Source organism: Salmo salar, chromosome ssa13 (genome assembly GCF_905237065.1).
Source record: "Salmo salar chromosome ssa13, Ssal_v3.1, whole genome shotgun sequence".
Taxonomy (NCBI): domain Eukaryota; kingdom Metazoa; phylum Chordata; class Actinopteri; order Salmoniformes; family Salmonidae; genus Salmo; species Salmo salar.
The window spans coordinates 70,220,555-70,246,246 of record NC_059454.1 but is presented as its reverse complement, the minus strand read 5'-3'; the positions used below and the strand labels follow the sequence as shown (position 1 = coordinate 70,246,246).

At 41.5% G+C, this 25,692-nt stretch overlaps 1 protein-coding gene across 2 annotated transcripts in view; it reads right to left on the bottom strand.

Annotated features, from left to right (window-relative positions):
- igsf9bb (immunoglobulin superfamily, member 9Bb) overlaps positions 1 to 25,692 on the bottom strand; it is a 176,464-nt gene that overhangs the window by 48,291 nt on the left and 102,481 nt on the right. For both annotated transcript variants that reach the window (XM_014137396.2, XM_014137397.2), the window contains exons 5-7: positions 22,935 to 23,052; positions 14,450 to 14,591; positions 8,256 to 8,401 (exon numbers count right to left, since the gene is read on the bottom strand). In XM_014137396.2, the coding sequence (XP_013992871.1) occupies positions 8,256 to 8,401; positions 14,450 to 14,591; positions 22,935 to 23,052 (406 nt within the window). The remainder of the gene's footprint in view (positions 1 to 8,255; positions 8,402 to 14,449; positions 14,592 to 22,934; positions 23,053 to 25,692) is intronic.

The window sequence follows — 25,692 nt, the reverse complement described above, 5'->3', positions numbered from 1 at the left end:
CGGTTTGGAAAAAAATCCCTCTCAACATCTTAATCTTTGGCGAAGTGCCACAGTCTATTTATAGAAGGGGAGAGAGGAGGTGGGGTAATGCCAGTCTCGCTATAGCTCGCATACACACTTTCTCTAACATGCACATATCCACACGTCTTTATTTTCATGTCTGGTCTCGCTTTACCACATGTACCAAAGCTGATTATTATGCGTAACTCACCAGTGAAAGGGAAGAAGACTGAAATTGAAATAGGAACAGTTGTACTGGCTTGGGCAGAGGTGTTTGCTCTCTCTCGCTCTCTTTCTCACACACACACACACACACACACACACACACACACACACACACACACACACACACACACACACACACACACACACACACACACACACACACACACACACACACACACAGCCTGATATCTTGGCGTAGTGCTGCACTGCAATCAGTAGACTAGTGGGGCCGCTATCGCCCACGCTGCCTAGGCCGCCGACCGTCTGTAGCTGACGTCACTGCAGAGGAAAGGGTTTCCACAGAGAATGATGTCACCTCTCCCCCTCCTCCCTCTTTTGCTCTCCCTTTCCCTCACTTTTGCAGCACCTGTCACACACGCACACAGTACCGGAACAACCAGTCACGGTCGCGCCAATCTAATTTTGTGTGTGTTTGAGTGTGAGTGCGTGTGGTGACATAAGGGTTTGAGTGTGTGTGTGGCTGCTCTCCTGGGGCAGGTATGGAAGCACGGCAGCCTGTAGCCCAACCAACCCAGCCCAACCAACCCAGAGAAGGCACAGAGATGGGGGATACACCTGAGAGAGGCGGAAGAAGAGAAAGGAAGAGGGAGGGGGAAGAGTGAGAACAGGAGCAATGGAAGGAGAGAGAGAAAGAGATGGAGTTAACAATTTGGCTTCAGAAAGGCATAAGATGATGAGATGATAGGAATAGACAGAAATAAATATGAAGAGAGAGGAGGAAGAGACAGAGAGTGAAAGAGTGTCCGGGTACCTCAGACAATGCAGTGCCTATGCAGTATACAGTGCATTCGGAAAGTATTCAGACACCTTGACTTTTTCCACATTTTGTTAGGTTACAGCCTTATTCTAAAATTGATTAAATCGTTTTTCCCCCTCATCAATCTACACACAATACCCCATAATGACAAAGGAAAAACAGGTTTCAGAAAATGTATTAAAAATAAAAAATGGAAATATCACATTTACATATGCATTCAGACCCTTTACTCAGTGCTTTGCTGAAGCAACTTTGGCATTGACTACAACCTCGAGTCTTCATGGGTATGACGTTACAAGCTTGGCACACCTGTATTTGGGGAGTTTTCCCATTCTTCTCTGCAGATCCTCTCAAGCTCTCTCAGGTTCAATGGGGAGCATCGCTGCTCAGCTATTTGCAGGTCTCTTCAGAGATGTTCGATCGGGTTCAAGTCCGGGCTCTGGCTGGGCCACTCAAGGACATTCAGAGACTTATCCCGAAGCCACTCCTGTGTTGTCTTGGCTTTGTGCTTAGGGTCGTTGTCCTGTTGGAAGGTGAACCTTCACCCCAGTCTGAGGTCCTGAGCGCTCTGGAACAGGTTTTCATCAAGGATCTCTGTGCACGTTGCTCCGTTCATCTTTCCCTCGATCCTGACTAGTCTCCCTGCTGCGTAAAAACACCTCACAGCATGATTCTCCCACAACCATGCTTCACCGTATGGATGTTGCCAGGTTTCCTTTTGGGAAACTTTTTTGGGACCCTTCCCCAGATCTGTGCCTCGACACAATCTTTTCTCGGAGCTCTACAGACAATTCCTTCGACCTCATGGATTGGTTTTTGCTCTGACATGCACTGTCAACTGTGGGACCTTATATAAACAGGTGTGTGCCTTTCCAAATCATGTCCAATCAATTGAACTTACCACAGGTGGACTCCAATCAAGTTGTAGAAACATCTCAAGGATGGCCAATGGAAACAGGATGCACCTGAGCTCAAATTCGAGTCTCATAGCAAAGGGTCTGAGAATACTATCTGATTTTTATTTGTAATACATTTGCAAAAATGTATAAAAACCTGTTTTCGCTTTGTCATTATGGGGTATTGTGTGTAGATTGATGAGGAAAAAAATTATTTAATACATTTTAGAGTAAAGCTGAAATGTTGAGGGGTCTAAAAAAAGTTGAGGGGTCTAAATACTTTCTGAATGCACTGTATCTTAATGTCTTTGACGTGTTGTCTTGCAGGATTACTTAAAGGCCTTGCTGCAAACAGAATGGTTGATTTGGAGTGGATTTTTTTAACACAGACTTCCTTCTTTTAATTTTGTCATGAAGGCCAGTAATGTGAAGTGCATGCAATGTTGTTGATCCCTTTGTATTTTCAAGTATTGTGGTCGCAGCATTATGTTATGGGTATGCTTGTCATCGGCAGGGAATGGGGAGTTTGTTAGGATAAAAATGATTATGAAAGCCTTCAGTCTTCTGAAAACCTAACCCTGGGATAGAGTTTTCTTTTCTGCAGGACAATAACATAAATTTCAATGCCAAAGACACACCAGAATGGCTTTCCAAGAGGTGTTAAGTGTTCCTGAATGGTCCAGTCTCGGTCCTGAATTAAATATGCTTGAAAATCAGAAACAAGGTATGAATATTACTGTCTATCAATGATTCTCAACCAAGTTTATTGAGCTTGAGGAATTTTGACAAAAACAATGTATATTTGTAGCCCTAAGAGTTGTGCAAAGTTGGTATAATCTTGTTAAAAATTATTCACAGCTGTAATGGCTGTCAAAGGTGCTTCCACCAAAAATGTACTCTGGGGTGTGAATACATATGCAATCTAGACATCGTTGTTTTTAAAAATGGTTTAATCCCTTTTTAGATGTAATTTTAAGGCAGCAAAACGAGAAACCTGTGAAAGGGGTGTATAGACTTTCACTAGCGGCTGTACATCACCACGCCCCCAGAAACCAGAGTCACACTATACACCTACTATAATCACACTATACACCTACTATAATCACACTATACACCTACTATAATCACACTATACACCTACTATAATCACACTATACACCTACTACGCAGCCCTAATTGTCAACAATCACTCAGCAGTCCGTTAGCTGTCAAAGACCTCAGTGACAGGCAGAAAACAAGAATATCATTTAAATTCTAAAAATAGAACAGCATTGGCTAGCTAGAAATGTCTCTCCCTCTCTGCATTCTGGCTCAGGCAGTGACTTGCTTTGGGAAATTGGTCGCTACTTGAGAGAAAAAAAGCCCCTTCTCTCTCTGCAGCCTGTGTCAAAAAAGTGTCTGGTCTCTGCAAGCGATGATGTAATGCTCGCTACCCTCCCTCCTGACTGGTGCTGCCTGCCCCTCCTGCCCTTCCTCAGGCGCATGAGAAAATAAATATCCAATTTGGAGCCGTAGAGGAGGAGAGTGGGGGAATGCAAAATGTCTGTTGCCTTGGCTACCCAAACGAGTCATCACTACCCGCAGACGCGGGGCCACATTTCTCGCCGGTGGATGGATATTACTGGTGCTCAACGCTCATCCTTGCCTCCATTCATTTGGAATACAATATAGCTGATTCACCTCAGGGGAACGACTAGGCTGGCATACTTGAAAGTCACGACTCATAAATGAAAGGCGGGCTGCGAATAATATCGATTAATCAATGCCAGTGTGACCGAAAACTAAATAGAGCGTATCATGCTAGGAGAATATTGCTGAATGTGAAAGTGACTCGAGTGACCTGGAAGAAGAGTGACTTCAAGGTCACCGTTTCAATTCTAACCCGCACGGCTCCCGGCATTGGTGTGCGTGTGTTGGGGTTAAGAGACACAGAATGTGTGTAGTGGGATCAGGGTTGGGGCTAATATGACCGCTTGGCCGAGCTTGGGTGGTCTGGGATTGGCTTGGAGTCCAATGTAACCTCCAATCAATTACACAGTGCAGTGGATAGAGAGAGAGGGTTTCTATCTAACCTACTCTATACCATGGCCAGATATAGTGCCATATTTCCTGTATTCAGATTGAAAATGCTTTAGCTTACATGAAATGTACATACAGTAAGATGGAAAATTGTCTTTGGCTTGTTGAGAGCTTGGGACTGACTATAAGGTTATATCTGCAAAAGATGATTCTGAGATAATTGGACTTAAAGTTCCAAACCGTTACTGGTTTGAATGGTGTTAGCCAGTGGCATAACTTAAACTGGGGATAAGGGGGGGAGGGGTTGTGCATTACTTCAGTGTGTATGAGTTGAGCTCTTTGTAAAAGCAAGCAGAGCAGAACATTGCTGATGTACAGTTGCAGTCGGAAGTTTATATACACTTAGGTTGGAGTCATTAAAACTCGTACTTCAACCACTCCACCAATTTCTTGTTAACAAACTATAGTTTTGGCAAGTCGGTAAGGACATCTACTTTGTGCATGGCACAAGTCATTTTCCCAACAATTGTTTACAGACAGATTATTTCACGTATAATTCACTGTATCACAATTCCAGTGGGTCAGAAGTTTACATACACTAAGTTGACTGCCTTTAAACAGCTTGGAAAGTTCCATAAAATTATGTCATGGCTTTAGAAGCTTCTGATAGGCTAATTGACATCATTTGAGTCAATTGGAGATGTAGTTGTGGATGTATTTCAAGGCCTACCTTCAAACTCAGTGCCTCTTTGCTTGACTTCATGGGAAAATCAAAAGACATTTTAGACCTCCACAAGTCTGGTTCATTCTTGGGAGCAACGCCTGAAGGTACCACGTTCATCTGTACAAACAATAGTATGCAAGTATAAACACCATGGGACCATGCAGCCGTCATACCTCTCAGGAGGGAGACGCGCTCTCTCTTCTAGAGATGAACGTACTTTGGTGCGAAAAGTGCAAATCAATAACAGAACAACAGTAAAGGACCTTGTGAAGATGCTGGAGGAAACAGGTACAAAAGTATCTATATCCACAGTAAAACGAGTCCTATATCGACATAACCTGAAAGGCCGCTCAGCAAGGAAGAAGTCACTGCTCCAAAACCGCCATAAAAAAGCCAGACTATGGTTTGCAACTGCACATGGGGACAAAGATCATACTTTTTGGAGAAATGTCCTCTGGTCTGATGAAACAAAAATAGAACTGTTTGGCCATAATGACGTTGTTATGTTTGGTGGAAAAAGGGGGAGGCTTGCAAGCCGAAGTACACCATCCCAACCGTGAAGCACGGGGGTGGCAGCATCATGTTGTGGGGGTGCTTTACTGCAGGAGGGACTGGTGCACTTCACAAAATAGATGGCATCATGAAAAGGAAAATGATGTGGATATATTGAAGCAACATCTCAAGACATCAGTCAGGAAGTTAAAGCTTGTTCACAAATGGGTCTTCCAAATGGACAATGACCACAAGCATACTTCCAAAGCTGTGGCAAAATGGCCTAAGGACAACAAAGTCAAGGTGTTGGAGTGGCCATCACAAAGCCCTGACCTCAATCCTATAGAAAATCTGTGGGCAGAACTGAAAAAGTGTGTGCGAGCAAGGAGGCCTACAAACCTGACTCAGTTACACCAGCTCTGTCAGGAAGAATGGGCCAAAATGCACCCAACTTATTGTGGGAAGCTTGTGGAAGGCTACCCGAAACATTTGACCCAAGTTAAACAATTTAAAGGCAATGCTACCAAATACTAATTGAGTGTATGTAAACTTCTGACCCACTGGGAATGTGATGAAAGAAATAAAAGCTGAAATAAATCAATCATTCTCTCTACTATTATTCTGACATTACACATTCTTAAAATAAAGTGGTGATCATAACTGATCTAAGACAGGGACTTTTTACTAGGATTAAATGTCAGGAATTGTGAAAAACTGTGTTTAAAAGTATTTGGCTAAGGTGTATGTAAACTTCCGGGTGGCTATGGAGAAAGATGATGGGGAGCAAAGTGAGAATGACATAGCTTGGGAACACCTCTTGGATCCTGTAGTCTGACGGGGAAGACTGGGTGAAAGCATGAGGAAGCTTTTTTAAAGCATTCATTTTTTCCAACCTCAGCAGAAAAGTATCCTGAAGACATAGTCAGGCTAAGAGAGAGTGGGAATTGTCACGTTTTCAAACTTTGGGTTGTCATGCATATATAATTATGCATAGCTTATCACATTGTTAATACCGTTATGTTTTTTGTTGCTGTCCAAGTCTTATGCTATCACTCGTTTAGCAACCAGAAGGAGAAAGTGGAGAACCAAAAAGTGTTCCATCTGACATGGAACAAGACAGCAGATTCAGCTGGAATGGCATTTTGTTGTGTGATGAGAGATGGAAATAAAAGTGTGTATGATGTGATCATAGTACTGAGGCCATAAGTCTCTGAGTTTGTAAACCTCACTGTGAATGTTTGTTATCATTGTTTGTTCATTTATAATCCTTTGTTCGTTTTTTAAATTCATGTTTTATTATCATTGTTTGTCCATCTAGAAGTAATTTCCAAGTTTAAATAAATTGAACATTAGGACGCTATTGTTCAAGAGGAGGGACTGTTGGATTCGGGCTACACTTTAAACATTGAGATATTAAATACATGATAGATCAGAAGCATAAGGAGTGAAAGAGACTGGGTTTTATGTCAGAAGTTAATGGTTTTCTGTGGAAAGAGATGGCTTTGGAATGTGTTGGGTGGAGATCTTGGAAACTAACAATGTCACTGAGAGAGACTAGGTAATGTATAACATTTACATTGTCAGGACATGTTATTGTTAGCCATCAGGGATACTCTGGGAGGAGAGGAGACAGTCTTGTATCAATAACCATGACAGCCTTGAGTTGGGGAGGAGTGAGCACTTTGGGGTAGAGGTCAAGTTAGATGAAGTGAGGAAGAACAGATATCACTAAGGTTCTGTCTAGCAACAGAGATGTATTGGATGTTCAGCTGTGGAGGAGGAGGAGACTCAGCCTAGGAGAAAGGGTTAAATATCAGTGCTTGTGCAAATTATAATTTTTTGTCTGAATTACAGCTGTAATGACCCTTTGGGAAGAATTAAACTTGGTTAAGCTTCTCTAGTGTCCATGAATTATTTACTCTGAAAAATAAGAACCTAACAGGGCGCTGCAGGGTAGTCGACCACTAAGGACATGACGGGGCAACCCAGCTTTATTGTGTGCAAGTAAAAAGTGCTCTACAGTACTATTAGTCCTATGATATTAATTATAAGGAGGATTTGCTGTTTTTGTTTTGAGTTATTATTGATTAAACTGGTGGGGGTCGGTCATGCAGGCGGCTCATTTACATTTACATTTTAGTCATTTAGCAGACGCTCTTATCCAGAGCGACTTACAGTAGTGAATGCATATATTTCATACATTTTTTTTTTTCTCTTCGTACTGGCCCCCCGAGGGAATCGAACCCACAACCCTGGCGTTGCAAACACCATGCGTTGCAAACACCATGCTCTACCAACTGAGCTACAGGGAAGGCTCGAGCTGGCTGGTCGGTCTGACTGAAATTTGATATAGAGGATGTCTTAATAAACAATCAAAAGTCTTTGTATTTTTTCAAGAGTTCTTATTTTGTTGGGGTATTGGTTAAAGGTACAACACAATATTTATTATTGAATTACCTTTGATCTAGTTCAGTCTTATGAATCACTTAAACATATTTAATAATGATCTCTTACCTAGCTTGATGACTTTGGGCATTTTTGCTTACTTTTTGTTCTAAATTCGAGACGGCATATTGGATTGTGTAAAAATGCAGGAAATGAGCTTTAGATGCCCAACAAGACCCCCGGCAGTTTATGCCCCCCCCACTTCTAAAACCAAAATGTCAGCAATTATTTTTATTGTATTCTTTTGCACAGAACAACATGAACTGGGGTATTTAGACTACTATATAGGTAGAGAACATTGAACAAAACAAGGCTATGTCAATAACAACATTTGGACAAAAATGCAGATAGAATTTTATAGTCCCAAGCTCTCATTGCGGCTCATTGGGGTGGTTAGGTAAAGTATAACACTCATTAAGTAGAGAACAGCATCAGAAGGACTGAGTGTACTCAGTTGCAGTGGGACCGCTCTACAGCACAGCTGCGGGTTCAAGTTGCTCTTATAGGTACAGATCTAGGATCAGCCTTTGTATGGCTGATGAGCAGAATTAGGCATGTTCGTTAGGCTGGATCTTGCTGTAGTGTACACCCAGTAGCTCTGTGTGTTCTAATGAACACAAGTACATAAGGGGTAGGGGGTAGGGGTTGACTGTAGAGGATAGGGCCAGACACTCACATTGCACTGTGAGCTGGGCCCAGGCGGACGGGGGCTGGCCCAGGCTGTTGCTGGGGCTGCAGGTGAATCTCCCAGCATCTTCAGGCTTCACGCCGCCGATGATGAGCGAGCCGTCCACCAGAATACTGACTCTGTCCCTCAGGCCACTGCAGAGGAGGGAGGGAAGAGCATCAATACAGAGCCTATAACCACTTCCACAAGTGCAGTTTTCACTTTATCATGCATTAACGGCAATGGGAGATTAGGTGAAAATTCCATTTAAGTGGAAGTTAAGATATGCCCAAATAGCTAGGTTTCCATCCAATTGGCGACAGATTTAACCTGACTATTCTAAAATATGCATAAAAACAATATGCACATTTTCCTACCAGAGGTGTGTTTCCATCAAACTGACTTGTTACGGATAAAAAGGTGATGACTGGTGCACATAAACAACACTTTTGCGCTTTAATTCCCATGTACTGAATACAAAAAACAGAAGTTCAATGTGTTTGTATTGCATTTTCAACTCTACCGATGGTTTTGTCATAAAAACGGTTTCTCTCTAGACAAGAGTTTGCTGATAAAGTGGACAGGGTAGGTTATATGATGAGATATGAATAAGAGCAAGATCATTTTACCTGATAATTGGCAGCAAAGCTCCAATCATCATGTCACCAGCATTCAGGAAATTTCAATGATCATCGTGCACTTAACCACCATTTGACTTATTTCATCTATCCATAAACTCAATGCTTTTCCAAGTCATGATGGTAGTCCTACAACGTGTCACCGTGCTACTCCACGTTTACTTCAATATGATGGTAATTATATCAATATTTGCACATAAAGGCGTTTCCACCAAAATTGTCGCATAATCAATTTCAAAGACAAAATAATTATCCACCCTTGCGTATTTTGTTTTGTCGAAATAAGGACATTTTACCTATAATTCCTGGTTTCCCTGTGCTACAATAACAGAGAAACCGTCTCCTTATAGCCAAATGAGGGCTCTTCCATTGTCTCTCCTCATCTCCCTTCCACTTAGGAAGTTCCTTCTCTGGGAGCGTGAGGGTTGAAAAAGCCCATAAGATCCTATTTTGTTCTATAGAGTGTACAGGCCACGCATGAGTGGATGTGGGATGACTGGGGGCTCAGTGGGTGGCCCATAATCACAGCTAGTGGAGCGTGGAATGACACAAGCACTGTGTCACTAGATATTCCTGTCTCTAGGGACAAGAGGTGGTGGTGGTGAGGGGGGTCTTCTATCAAGTTTCAAGTTTCAATAGCCGTATCATATGTACTGGAGGATACACATGGATACACACTGTCCAACTAAATGCTTACTTGCAGGTTCCTTCTGGACAATGCAACAACAATAACAAATAATAAAAGATAAGAATACGAACATAAAGTAAATAGCTCAGTAGAATTGAATAAACATTTTAGCATCAGTATAATACAGGAAGGCACAATTTATATTCCAATATTTACACATGTATCAGGGAAGGTGGGATTGGGGGTTTGGCAAGTGTTTCAATTGTGCAGTATTAGCAATAGTAAATAAGAGTCTGGTAGCAGCAGTTGTGATGCGTGTGTAGCATAAATGTACAGTTCCTTCAGAAAGTATTCATAACAATTGACTTATTCCACATTTTGTTGTGTTACAGCCTGAACTCAAAATGGATTAAAAAGAAATCTCACTTTTCTACACACAATATCCCATAATGAAAGTGAGAATATGTTTTCAGACACTTTTGCAAATCACACCCGATTCAATACATGTACACTGTTGGCAGCGATTACAGCTGTGAGTTGTTCTGGGTAAGTCTAAGAGCTTTGCACACCTGGATTTTTTAAAACATTTTCAAGCTCTGTCAAGATGGTTGTTAAAAGTTGCTAGACAGCCCTTTTCAAATCTTGCCATTGATTTTCAAGCCTATTTTATTTCAATACTGGAACTAGGCCACTCAAGAACATTCAATATCGTCTTGGTAAGCAACTCCAGTGTATATTTGTGTTTTATGTTATTGTCCTGCTGAAAGGTGAATTCATCATTCCTAGTGTCTGATGGAAAGCAGACAACCAGGTTTTTCTCTAGGACTTTGCCTGTGCTTGGCGCCATTATGTATAAAACAAATCCTTGACGACTACAAGCATACCCATAACATGATACAGCCACCATTATGCTTGAAAATATGGATAGTGGCACCCAGTAATGTGTTGTATTGAATTTGCCCCAAACATAACACTTTGTATTTAGGACATAAAGTTAATTGCTTTGCCACATTTTTTTGCAGTATTTCTTTAGTGCCTTGTTGCAAACAGGATTCATGTTTTGGAATATTTGTTATTCTGTACAGGCTTCCTTCTTTTCATTCTGTCATTTAGGTTAGTATTGTGGAGTAACTACAATGTTGTTGATCCATCCTCTGTTTTCTCCTATCACAGGCATTGAACTCTGTAACTTTTTTAAATTCACCATTGGTCTCATGGTGAAATCGCTGAGCGGTTTCCTTCCTTTCCGGCAACTGAGTTAGGAAGGGTGCCTGTATCTTTGTAGTGACTGGGTGTATTGATACACCATCCAAAGTGTAATTAATAACTTCACTATGGTCAAAGGGATATTTAGTGTCTGCTTCTTTTTTTTTACCCATCTACCAATAGGTGCTCTTCTTTACGAGGCATTGGAAAACCTCTCTGGACTTTGTGGTTGAACCTGTGTTTGAAATTCACTGCTCGACTGAGGGACCTTACAGATAATTATATTTGTGGGGTCCAGAGATGAGGTACTCATTGAAAAATCGTGTTAAACACTATTATTGCATGCTACTTATTATGGGACATGTTAAGCAAATGTTTATTCCTGAACTTATTTAGGCTTGCAATAACAAAGGGTTTGAATCTTTATTGAGTCAATACATTTCAGCTTTTTATTAATTTGTAAAAATGTCTAAAAACAATATTATGGGGTATTGTGTGTAAGCCAGTGACAAACTCTAAAATGTAGAAAAAGTCAAGGGGTGTGAATACCTTCTGAAGGCACTGTGCGTGTGTGTGTGTATGCGTGTGTGTGTGTGTGTGTGTGTGTGTGTGTGTGTGTATGCGTGTGTGTGTGCGTGTGTGTGTGTATGTGTGTGAGTACGTAGAGCCAGTGTGTTGTTCTACTTTTTTCTATCTCTATCTTTATCTGCTCACTGTGTTTCTGTCTACATTATGGTGACGCCATCCAATCCTCTTCCACCTTCCCTGAATGACTCTCTTATTTTCTCTATTTTCCTTCTCTCGTGTCGCTCTACCTCCTTCCTAGAGCTGGGCGAGATAGACAAAAATCAATTTTGCGATAAATTTACCCATTCTTCTGCGATAACGATAAATAAGCGCTAAATTACATTAAATACTTTTTTTCGTGAGGTGCTAGAGCTGAAGGTTACTTTACATTTTCGGCAGGGCTCTAGACAATCTTTTTCCAGTGTCAAGTAAAACAACTGAGATGGTAGCCTACGATTCAAAAAGTAAGCCATTTCATCAAACATATCCAGGAAATGCTTGATTGATATTTTGGTATGCAACCTGTCAAAATAGGATGCAGAATGATCACATTTCTTTTTGGCTCTTCCGAGAATCTGCCCACATCTTTGTGCATAATGGCCTATAGGTTATATTATTCACCACCTGAGGAAGTGAGAACTCAAAACACTAAGCTATATTGTTAACTCTAAATATGATAGTGTTGTTAGATAGATTCATCAATTTGCCTACATGGCTATCAGTAAATGTAGTTTAATGTCCTACAAAAACTTCCCAGCGCTTGGCCTAGGCTACTTGATATACCGTAGGCCTATTCACTGCAAATGGCGCGCTCCGCTCAGCTCAAAACCATACTAAACACAGCCTCCTCCGGTTGTAAAGTGGTGTATTGAACATGAGAAATACACGACATACTCACAGAAAGCTTTGACTCTCCTCTCTGTAACTAAAACAACAGTAGTTGCTTTTAAAAAATGTATTTTTCCCGCAATAGCATTTTGAGCAACGGTCATGTGCTTGTGCTTCTCAGAATGCATCTTTCCCTCCTCCACGTGCACATTTGGAAGAGAGAGTGAGTGTCAACAGCCCACAGCAGCCCTCCTCCACGTGAACATTTGGAAGAGAGAGTGAGGGTCAGCAGCCCACAGCGAAACAGGGACAGGCAGATACTTTCATAGCAGGAATCAACATAATGCATAGGCTATTACTATTAACCAAATAATGGTTTTAGAACAATCTACAGGAACTTTGTATAGCAAAATCACTGAAAATTACAGAAGTAAGCAAAATGCTTTGGTAAGAGGAAGGGAATGCTAGTGTCAGTAATTTTCGTCCCATCTCTACTCCTTCCCGACCTCCCTCCACTTCAGTCTAACTCGTTTCCCTCTGACTTTCTCCCCTCATTCCCTACTTTGCTTACATAAGCTACACTGTGCATGCACCTCTTTACCTTCCTCCCTTTCAATATTTTTCAATACCTCTCTTCTCCCTAACACCCCCCATCCTTATTCCCTTCCTACTAGATCAGGGGGTACCAGAGCTAAGGCTGTAAGGGGACAACCCACCCAGGAATTGATCTCTGATGTGGGGCAAAACAAATGACCTAGTCGAAACATTGGGTGTTTATGTGCTGGCTCTAAATAAATGAAAATTCGAAGCATATACCTTTTATATTCTGTGCGCGCTTTTCCCTGTGGATATATTTTTGCTAAGCGTCTGGGCCCATCCCCTAAGCATGGTGGATCTGAAGAAACTGAATGAAAGTGTTCCAGTGTATGCGCTATTGAAGACTACTACTTCTATCCTTCTGTCCTAGAGAGAAGATACATTGAGCAAGGGGCATGTAGGGGAAACAGCATTATTAAGTATTGATGGCAAGCTTCCCTTGCATTTAAGCTTTTCTGTTAGACACTATTTCAGGCACTGCTGGTGTTATGCCACTGCATCATCACTTCAGGTGAAGAGGAAGAAAAGCACAATAACGCGGGTAACACAAGAACTCGTAACACCTTCTCTGTGTATGGGTCTAAAATGAGAGAACTTGAATGCGTTGCGCATTCCATATTTATTGTGTATGTGAGTTAGGGCAGGATTTTATTTCAGAGTACTTCAATGTCTCTCAAATGTTACTGCGTGCCTGCACAAGGAGGACAATGATGACCAAACACACTGTAATGTATACATGGACCCATAAATGTAAGCTACTGTATTAGAGGATGTCCACATTGACATGACAACAACACATTTTGACATATCCTTATAGAGTTTTGAACACAGTCCATTAATGGTTGCTGCTGTTCCTTGTTGTGCTAGCTATGGAACATGCTTAAAATAAACTGTCAACTACATTTTCTTTGTCTGAAGCACTTTGTGATAGACAATGAAGATGTCATGGCCTGTAGCGGGAGATGTGCCTATCCTGAAAGACCTTTTTAGTGGAACACACACACACACACACACACACACACACTGGAAGAACTTGTCCCGATTGATGTTTTTAAATCATTGATGAAGGATTTTGAGGCCGATTCCCTGACATGTCAATGTTTTCAATTTGCTGTTTTATGATTTTGTTATACTCTTGTGAATTCTGTGGTTTTTTACTAGATTACCTGTAGTTTTTCATGTTGTCTGTCTGTAATTGTGTAATGACTTGGTACTGCCTATCTTGGCCAGGACGCTCTTGAAAAAGAGATTTCAAATATCAATGAGCCCTTCCTGGTTAAATAAAGGTTAAAAAAAAATACACATTTAAAACACACACATCCCTTGAATATGGTCAGACAGTGATGGGCCCAATCAGATTACAGGCTCTTGTTCAAGACCCTGTGGCCTGAGGATCACGCACGCACGCTAAATGCATGCATGGATGCGCACATGCACACCGGCACACACATTATATCCCTGACATAATCTCCTCAATATATTCTACATTAGACAAAATGCCCCAAAATAGTCCACATTACAAACAATGATGAAAGTGGTGGGATGGTACAGTATATATGATGATAACACATTTCATAGCAACAATGCATCATAAAACTCCGACCATGTATAGCAGGGGTCTCAAACTACAGGCACGCAAGCCAAATGCTGCCCGGGAGCCTATTCAATGTGGCCAGCGGTTGTACAGTGTGTAGGGGGGATGGGGGATGGAACAGTAATGAACCCGATCATAACTTTACTTCTTGAAGAAGACGTTGTCATCCTCCCAGAACCAGGTGTATGTGAGGTTGCCGGGGTAGGCCTCAGCTAGGCAGTCCAGCTTGGCGTCTTGGGATATGTTCACCGTCAGGTTCTGGGGAGGGGACACAATGAACGGTGGCCCTGGGAGAACAGAAAGCAAAAAACAATGGCAATTAGTTACATTCACTTTATTTGCATGTACTCAAAACACATTGACTTGAATTTAATAGGAGAAGATATGAGAAAAGAATTGACAGAATATAAGTAGACTACATTGGAAGTACATGCAAAAGTGTGAGGTGGAAAACCCAAAGCAGGCTTGTATGAAAACCTCACCTGATTGGTAGGTAAATTCACTTTCAAATTAAACAAATTTCACAAGTTTTCTAATTAACATAATAGCCAATTTCTTATTAAGCAGAAATAAGGTGACATGCTAGCTAGTGTTGTCAAGATAGCAGAATTTCGACTTCAATACCGATACCAGGTTTAGTATCATGATACACGATACCATCACGATACACGATACCATCACGATACTCGATACCAAAGCAAGCCAACAGCAAAAAAAAAAAAAGTATTAGCTAAAGTCACAGAATGGCACTTGATTCAGACAGATAAACTAAGCTACTGCTCTGTTCAATCGTTGGGCATCTTTTGAGTTCAATATCATCAGCCATGAATTAATAAATCAATTATACAATCATACAATCAATAACACTTTGTTTTACGAATATAACAACGAACAACATAATGATAATTTATTTGAATGGTAAATCTCTATTGATAAACTGGGTTAATCAATATGTAGCCTTGGCCTATTCACAATACAGGTGAATACATATTGAATAGGAGTGTGTGCATCCATTGAGTTGAGGTTGTTTAGGCTCATTTCATGGGGCTACAGGTTACAAAAAATCTCTTTCCCTTCCATTTGGAACTTATTTTATTGTACTGATCAACAACATTTGCATAGAAGTAGCAATCTCTTACTTAATAGAAGTGTGCGCTGTTAAGACCCAGTAATGATGTAATTAACGAGGCACATGCATACGCTGTCAGTTCGAGGGCAAGAATTAAGTGGTGACAATTTTGTGAATTGACGTTCAGCTGTTAGTTAGCAAGGAAAGTTAGCGTACAAAGCTGGAAGCTATCGGTATCGTCTTACACTGTAAAGTGTTCTAGCCTGTGTGGACATTGTTTTGTGAACAGTAATTAACAGTTTCAACCTTTCTACATGCCGTGTTGCATTATTCAAGTGTGTTAACTTCTGTGCAGCATGAGTGGGGAGCAAATTCTAGCAATGAGTAAGTGAAGCAGGCACGAAGTATGCACATTGCACTCAGCGAATAAAGGGGCCATCGGTTGCGTAGATAGACAGACTTGATCCTCAATCAGTATAAAACGTGAGACATATTTGACAGAAGTTCAGAGAGTAACAAAAATCTTAGAAACAAACAGTTTTTCATGTTCGATTATCAAAAAAGTACAGAAGCTTTGGTATACTGTGCAACACTAGCTAATGCTAGCGCAATCTCTGTGTTAAGCTGGGGCACGTTATGACATAAGATGACAACAGGGGAAGTGGGTCAGTGTGTGTGTGTGTGTGTGTGTGTGTGTGTGTGTGTGTGTGTGTGTGTCTGTGTTGTCTGTGTGAGAGAGAGAGAGAGAGAGAGAGAGAGAGACACAGAAAGAGGAGGCTTCCCACAGATATCACAACTTCCGACCTGACCACGTCACATCATAATGGCACACAGGCTGTAGATTTGGAAGAATTACCCTGCCCATGGTGCAGGGGCCATGAGGAACGTATGCACATAGTGAACACACACCGTGGACGCGCACTCCCAGCTGTGCGCACACACAGTGAAGATTGACACAGTGGACACACACAGTGGTGATACGGTGATACACACAGATACAGTCTCACACACCACCACCGCGCAATGAGTTCATTAAGGCAGGTGGAGCAGAGATCATGTTGACACACATGATTCAGCTAATTAAGGTCCCGAGGAGCAGCTGACCAACAGGTCTTAGAGTAGTGCTGGAGCAAAAGCCTGCACACACAGTAGCGCTGAAGCAGTGTACGCACATCCAGACCTACAGTATCAAAACTAAACTAATGAAGAATACCTGCACACTGATGAATGCTCTCGCAGTTTTATTTTATTGTGAAACCACAATATCTATTATTTACCCACAGTAGCTCTCCCGGTAGGGTTGACTGACCACCTGTCTTTACTTTCCCGTGAGGGGATTTGTCTGGTGTGGTTCAACAATAAATAAAAAAAACATTAAAACATTGTCCGAGAGGCTTCTAAACAGCTTCTACCCACAAGCCATAAGACTCCTGAACAGCTAATCAAATGGCAACCCAGACTACTTGCATTGCCCTCCCTTTCTATGCTGCTGCTACTCTCTGTTATTATCTATGCATAGTCACTTTAATAACTCTACCTACATGTACGTATTACCTCAATTACCTCGACACCGGTGCCCCCGCACATTGACTCTGTACTGGTACCCCTTGTATATAGCCCCTCTATTGTTATTTACTGCTTCTCTTTAATTATTTGTTATTCTTATCTCTTACTTTTTTGTTGGTATTTTCTTAAAACTGCATTGTTGGTTAAGGGCTTGTAAGTAAGCATCTCACTGTTGTATTCGGTGCATGTGACAAATACATTCTTGCTTCCTACCCCGCCTGTTGTTATGCCCTCTTGGCAGCTGGCAGTTCTTGTCATTGCCCATCTGCCCTCTTGATAGAAGTAGCTAACTAGCTGCTAGGCTCTCCATTCGACTGGCTGGCAGTTGCAACCTAGGTCTCCATGGATACCAGCATAGTAGGGGTGCTGAGGGTTCTGCACTACCTCCTGAAAATCTTAATTATAAATATATATAATAAATATATATATTTTTGGAAATAATTACTTTTTCCTAAAAGTAGTGAACTGGGCCTTTACTAGTCCTGTATTAGGGGACAGATATAGCCGTCTATAGAGTGGGCAAACATTGCGGCCCCTCCAATTAGTTACATCAACCATTTGGATACTCTCCAGGCATTTCGTCCATGAAATATGAAAAAAACATTACAAAAACATGTAAATAGACAAAACAGATGAGACGGAAGCGACAGCACCCATCACGATTACAGTGCCAGTCCAGAAGAAAAACATTTAAAAAATGCACAACGACGCAAAGTAAAAAAGTACAAGTCTGGGTCTGTGTGGATTACATAAGTGCAGATAAGTTTATGCCTCAGTCTTAATTTCCTATTCTTTTCATGTCCCTCCAGTTCTTCTCCACAGCCTAATGTGCTTAACTGTTGCCTGCCATCCCCTGCAATGAGAGGAGGAGACTGCCCAACCGGAACGTTCTGGGAACGCTTTTGTCTGGGAATCAGGCATGATAATATGTCATAGAAACGTTCCGGGAACTTTGATGTCTGGGATAATAATAGGATAATGTTTCATGGACATGACTAAGTATAGGGAGAGAGATGTGCTCTATGTCACTACGAGGAATAAATGGGGTATGCACCTACAGGTAAGGACGCATGTATGTTAACATGGGTAAGCGGTTGGGAAGTGGTTTAAGTGAGCTTTGGTGCAATAGTGGCGAGTGAAGAGAGAAGGAAAGATGGGCCATCTTTCTCTTTTTCAGTCTATGACATTTTATCAGTCATATCAACTCATTTAATCTGTCTGCACCAATGGTGGGAAATCCTCGTAAACACGTCATAACGTGCGCACACAAACACACTCACACATTTTAATCATTTAGCAGATGCGCACACACAATTTTGAGCTGATCGCATAACAGAAGCCACACAAACACACCCACCCACCCACAGAGTCCATCCCCCTCCTTTAGCCAGCTTGGTGATATTGACTGGCAGTATAGTAGTTCTGATCCAGAGCCCAGGGCCTGAGCCTCTAACAGTAGGAGAGTTCTTATCTGGAAACCCAGTGTGTGTGTGGTGTGTGTGTGCATGTGTCCGTGTGAGAGCGTGTGTAGCATTGGCACAGCTGGAAACACTGCCCGCTGCAGATTTACTTAGTTGATCTGGTGACGATCGGATTCAGTGGCTTACCAACAGGGACACTGAATTACCATAATACTTAACCCCAGCGACATCTGCCAATCAAAAGCCACCACTTTTTAAACACGCACCAACAGAGAAACCGACAAAGGTCCAAATGGAAACAATGGTTGTCAAAGCTAAGAACATTAACAACTTCATAGTTAAGAACACTATAACAAAATGAAACGTATTCTACAAGAACCAATATCACTCCCTAAAAACCATAGGGAACAATCTTTGGATAGATTTTCTGAATTCACCGATAAATTGGTCACATTGAAAACTAAAGGCATGGACTTGGCAACAGGAAATAAATGTATTTCCATGGCCAGTGGAAAAAGTATCCAATTGTCATACTTGAGTGAAAGTAAAGATAACTTAATAGAAAATGACTCAGGTAAAAGTAAAAGTCACCCAGTAAAATACTACGTGAGTAAAAGTCTAAAAGTGTTTGGTTTTAAATATACTTAAGTATCAAAAGTAAATGTAATTGCAAGTCAAAGTATAAGTATTTTTTAATTTACAGATAGCCAGGGGCACACTCCAACACTCAGACATCATTCATGAAGCAATGAAGCATTTGTGTTTAGTGAGTCCACCAGATCAGAGGCAGTAGGTTTGACCAGGGATGTTCTCCTGATAAGTGCGTGATTTTCCATTTTCCTGTCCTGCTAAGCACTCAAAATGTAACAAGTACTTTTGGGTGTCAGGGAAAATGTATGGAGTTAAAAGTACATTATTTTCTTTAGGAATGTAGTGAAGTATAAGTAAAAGTAGTCAAAAATATAAATAGTACTGTAAAGTACAGATACCCCCCAAAACGACTTAAGTAGCACTTTAAAGTATTTTTGCTTAAGTACTTTACACCACTGTCCATGACAGAATTAAAAAGCAATTTTAGACTGACCAATGTAGATATTTACAAATACATGCAACTTCAAAAGATACATATAACTAAATTTGGATTTGAAATATTTTGGACATCAGAGCAACCTTGAGGGAATTTTATGTGAGTTGAAAAGGATGTTCATATGATAGGTAAGATATACAAAACCTGCAAGAAAGTCTATCCAACTGACAATCTCTTAGAAAAAAATATCAACTACTGGAACCAAGACTTAAAAATAATTGATGTTAGCACAAGATGGAGGGAATGTTGGAACATAACTAACAAAATGACAGTTACCGTAATTTCCGGACTATTAAGCGCACCTGAATATAAGCCGCACCCACTGAATTTAATTTTAATTTTGAACATAAATAAGCCGCACATGTCTATAAGCCGCAGGTGCCTACCGGTACATTGAAACAAATGAACTTTACACAGGCTTTAACGAAACACGGCTTGTAACAAAAATAAATAGGCTTTAACGAAACACGGCTTGTAACAAAAAAATTAAAAAATAGCAGTAAGCTTTAGTTGTCTTTCCTCACGCTGTCAATTCCTCACGCTGCTGTTTCCAACGTCTTATCATCGACTCATTAAGACAAAGCTCCCGTGCAGCAGCTCTATTTCCTTTTCCAACAGCCAGATCAATCGCCTTCAACATGAAAGCATATGCATTTCTCCGTGTCTTTGCCATGATGAGGGTGACAAAATGACTACCGTAATCAGAATGATGGGAAGTTTGAGAGCGCTCGATTTAATCTAAACAGTAAACAAAAAAGTTGTTTGACCTTAACCCGTTCGGCAATTTCATTGGTCTAATGAAAGCTTCATGCCGCCAAAAAACTGAGCACGTCACAGAATGTGTTTTTTTGGAGAAAAAAAATTGAAAGCGGGAAAAATCCATATATTAGCCGAGTCATTGTTAAAGCCGTGAGGTTCAAAGCTGGGAAAAAGGTTGCGGCTTATAGTCCGGAATTTACGGTAATTAAAATGTACACTTAATCCAGCATAAACTAATGTGTAGAATTTTTTACACAACAGACAAAATACACAAATTCTACAGCACAACGGCAAGTCATGTCTTAAGTGTAAAACTATAAATTACTCAGTAATACATGCCTTGTGGGAATGCTATGAAGTCCAAAAGTTATGGGTGGAGTTACAAAGTTGTCTGTCAGAAGTATTACAATGTAAACTTATTTTTAATCCGTCTGTCTGCCTATTTCAAGAGATGGCATATGAGGGTGCAGTGAATTACACAATGGATGAGATGGTACTTTTATCGTCAATCATCTTGAAAAAACGTATACTTAAAAACTGGAAATCAAACCAATCCTCACTCTCTCTCAAATAACTCCTAGTCCATGCTCTAGCTAGCTTCGACTCCTGTGGTGTTTCCTGATAGATCTGAAGGGATTGGATAAGTGCAAGGCAATATGGTGATGGCTCAATCTATCATGAACAGAAAAATTAGGAAGGTCTGCACTCAGTATTTGCCATAACAGAAAGGAAAATGTATTCCATCTTTAGTGATGACCCTGTTGCTTCCACCTACTCGGCTCCATTAGATCTACCAGCACCAAAGGGGCTAGACTAGACAGTATGGATAAAGGGCAGTTTTTGGACCTGGCATGTCTGTCTATTATTGCCTGAATATTTTTCTATAGTCAAAGACCTCATAGGCACACACACACACACACACACACACACACACACACACACACACACACACACACACACACACACACACACACACACACACACACACGCACACACACACACACACACAGTTGAAGTCGGAAGTTTACATACACCTTAGCCAAATGCATTTAAACTCAGTTTTTCACAATTCCTGACATTTAATCCTAGTAAAAATGCCCCTTCTTAGGTCAGTTTGGATCACCAGTTTATTTTAGGAATGTGAAATGTCAGAATAATAGTAGAGAGAATGATTTATTTCAGCTTTTATTTCTTTCATCACATTCCCAGTGGGTCAGAACTTTACATATACTCAATTAGTATTTGGTAGCATTGCCTTTAAATTGTTTCACTTGGGTCAAATGTTTTGGGTAGCCTTCCACAAGCTTCCCACAATAAGTTGGGTGAATTTTGGCCCATTCCTCCTGACAGAGCTGGTGTAACTAAGTCAGGTTTGTAGGCCTCCTTGCTCGCACACACTTTTTCAGTTCTGCCCACAAATTTTCTATGGGATTGAGGTCAGGGCTTTGTGATGGCCACTCCAATACCTTGACTTTGTTGTCCTTAAGCCATTTTGCCACAACTTTGGAAGTATGCATGTGGTCATTGTCCATTTGGAAGACCCATTTGCGACCAAGCTTTAACTTCCTGACTGATGTCTTGAGATGTTGCTTCAATATTTCCTCCCTCATGATGCCATCTATTTTGTGAAGCGCACCAGTCCCTCCTGCAGCAAAGCACCCTACAACATGATGCTGCCACCCCATACCTTCACGGTTGGGATGGTGTTCTTCGGCTTGCAAGCCTCCCCCTATTTCCTCCAAACATAACAATGGTCATTATGGCCAAACCGTTCTATTTTTGTTTCAACAGACCAGAAGACATTTCTCCAAAAAGTACGATCTTTGTCCCCATGTGCAGTTGCAAACCGTGGTCTGGCTTTTTTATGACAGTTTTGGAGCAGTGGCTTCTTCCTTGCTCAGCGGCCTTTCAGGTTATGTCGATATAGGACTCGTTTTACCGTGGATATAGATACTTTTTGTACCTGTTTCCTCCAGCATTTTCACAAGGTCCTTTGCTGTTGTTCTGGGATTGATTTGCACTTTTCACACCAAAGTATGTTCATCTCTAGGAGACAGAACGCGTCTCCTTCCTGAGCGGTAAGACGGCTCATGGTGTTTATACTTGCGTACTATTGTTTGTACAGATGAACGTGGTACCTTCAGGCGTATGGAAATTGCTCCCAAGGATGAACCAGACTTGTGGAGGTCTACAATTTCATTTGATTTTCCCATGATGTCAAGCAAAGAGGCACTGAGTTTGAAGGTAGTCCTTGAAATACATCCACATGTGCACCTCCAATTGACTCTTATGATGTCAATTAGCCTATCAGAAGCTTCTAAAGCAATTACATAATTTTCTGTAATTTCCAATCTGTTTAAAGGCACAGTCATCTTAGTGTATGTAAACTTCTGACCCACTGGAATTGTGATACAGTGAATTATAAGTGAAATAATCTGTCTGTAGACAATTGGTGGAAAAATTACTTGTATCATGCACAAAGTAGATGTCCTAACCGACTTGCCAAAACTATAGTTTGTTAACAAGACATTTGTGGAGTGTTTGAAAAACGAGTTTTAATGACTCCAACCTAAGTGTATGTAAACTTCCGACTTCAACTGTATGTACACCTGCCTACTAAAACATTCACCCTGCAGAAAACGAACACAAAGACACACAACTCTACTGCTGCACACATGTACACATGCACTCGCTCACTCACACAGATGCTGAGTTGTGACAGGGCTACCTTGGACAAGCAGGCGTGTGGTGTGAACCACCTCCCCCTGGATGCTGTAGGCTCGGCAGGTGTACGCCCCTCTGTCCTTGCGGCTGACCGACAGCACCGTCAGACTCCCATCAGACACCTGGGGAGGGAGAGGACGACATAGAAAAAGTGAGGGGGGAGTTCCGTTTAAACAACAAGAAAAATGAATAAAGTTCCATGTGAATTTACAATGCAGATGGTCTACATCGTGCTTCCCGCGGAGAGAGAAAAACAATTGTTTAATTTATGCTACTGCTGCTTTTGCTTGTCACGGGAGTGGGGCGTGTAGCTTGTTGTTGACCAGGGATGTTCTCTTGATAAGTGCTAAATTGGACCATTTTCCTGTCCTGCTAAGCATTCGAAAATTACTTTCGTAACTAGTACTTTTGCGTGTCAGGGAAAATGTATGGATTAAAAAGTACATTCTTTTCTTGAGGAATGTAGTGACGTAAAAGTAAAAAGTCCAAAATATGAATAGTAAAGTACAGATACCCCCAAAAAACACTTAAGTACTTTACTCCAGTGCTTGTCACTCACAGATGCACAGCCACTCCGCTACTCCCTGCTTGAGCTGCTGCTTTGCTTCTCTCTCCCTTGTGCATTACAGCTCCAGTTAATAACGTAGCAACAAAAATTGGCTTTCCCTTCATGATGATGATGATCGCAACCTGTTAGTGGTAGTTTTGTGATAACTGCACTGTGATTAAAATTTTATAAGGGGGACAAAAAAACAGTTTTTCGGTTAGGGATTTTTTTCCTAACGTTAACAATCCCAATTTTATTTAAAATATATCATCGTAAATGCTGCATGGCCAATGCAGACGACTGATTGACCATGCGCCCAGATGACCAATACACTTCTCTCTCCAAAAGGCGCTCTCTCCCGCCAATTTGTGCACATTCATTGTTTCATAACCCAGCTATCACAGTGGATCTGGGCCAATTCCGGCTGAGAGTCGGGGCACTCGGCTGAGTGTCAGACTCGGCCGACGTCATGTGGTCCGAGTCTGGGCCGCCTTCGGCAGTATTACTTATGGCTAGGATGCGGGGATTGAGCTCGGGTCGATTCCAGTGTGAGTTATCTGGCCCAAATGTATATATTACTTGGGGCTCGGGCCGATTGGGGCTACTCTCTGGCAGATGATTACACGGGCTGCTTTATATAACTAACATTTCATTATTTATTTATTTTCCCATATTTTCCACATTGTTTCTGTGATCAAAAAATTTAAATTTAAATGAAATTCTTTAAGAGTCCTGTGTAGTATTTTAGTATTTTGCTACTTTGTGGAAGGCAATTGATAAGCATTAAAAACCTTGTGGATGGAACTTCCCGAGTGGCGCAGCGGTCAAAGACACTGCATCGCAGTGCAAACTCTGTTTCTACAAATGCAGGTTCAAGACGTGTGCCGGCCGCGACCGGGAGACCAATGAGGTGACGCACAATTGGCCCAGCGTCGTCCGAGTTAGGGGAGGGTTTGAGTGCAAACTGCGTTGCTACAGATGCTGGTTCAAGACCCGTGCCGGCCGCGACCGGGAGACCCATGAGGCGATGCACAATTGGCCCAGCGCCGTCCCAAGTTAGGGGAGGGTTTGTCCGGTTGGGATGTCCTTGTCCCATTGTGCTGTAGCGACTCCTGTGGCAGGCTAGGCGCATGCACGCTAACACGGTCACCACGTGTATGGTGTTTCCTCTGAGACAACTTTTTTTTTGTGGATGGGTATAATTTGTATGTATAATAGTAAAATTTAAAATGACTAAATCGGTTAATTTAATATCGGGCCGCTTCTGGGGAGATTCTGGTAAGATGCCGGCAAAGTCGGCTGAATTCTGGTAGACAGAAACGACCCGATGTACTTGAGCCGATTCTGGGCAGTCATTCATTTTGAGTCCGACACACGATTCCGGGCCGATTCAATCAGTTCCGCCCCCGGAAGAGGGCCGCTTCCTCGTTGCTAGCTGGGAACGTCATTGTGTGAATTGTTTGCGTTTGATTGTTAGTATATATCAATTCCCCATTACATATGTCACCAGTAGTACATTTACCATTAATTCCTATATTTTCTAATCTACGTTTGTTACTTTGGTTACGGTAATTTCTGTTAATGCATTCAATATTATTATTTCAGTATTCACGTTATCATTGTCGTAGTGGACACACTGTTTATTTCATTACGTTTACGAGTTTAGTCAAGTTAGTCATTGTCTTTTGTTTGCAGTGCTCCTGTCAATGTTGAGTTAGGACGCGCACGCATAGAAGTAGTCCTATAGGCTACCTGGCCTGTGCCTAAATGTAGGCATATAAATGTTCCCATTTGGGGATCTGATAGTATTTCTGATTGGTTTAACGCACCAGCTCTCTCTCTTTTGATAACCACTCAGCGTGAAAAGGAAAGACGCCATGCTCTGATCCAGTGGAAACGTCATAAAATAGGCCTACCTGATTACTTCTTAACAGTGCTTGACTTGGACTGAAATATGTTCCGGTACTCATTTTGGGTGCTGCTATTGTTTATATTTAGGTCCAGGAGGTCCACAATACTTTTGAGCTAATATTCTATAAGAGGAACAAGAGCTCAAGCAGTAGAACATTTGAGGTGTCGGTACTCAGGTCCGGTGAGCTCCTGCCCAAGTCAAGCACTGCTTCTTATCTGTTGCGTAAATAGCCTACAGCTGTGTGTCTCGAGCTCACTGGCGTGGGAAACTGCCCAGACTATTTTATATAATGTCGCAAATTCG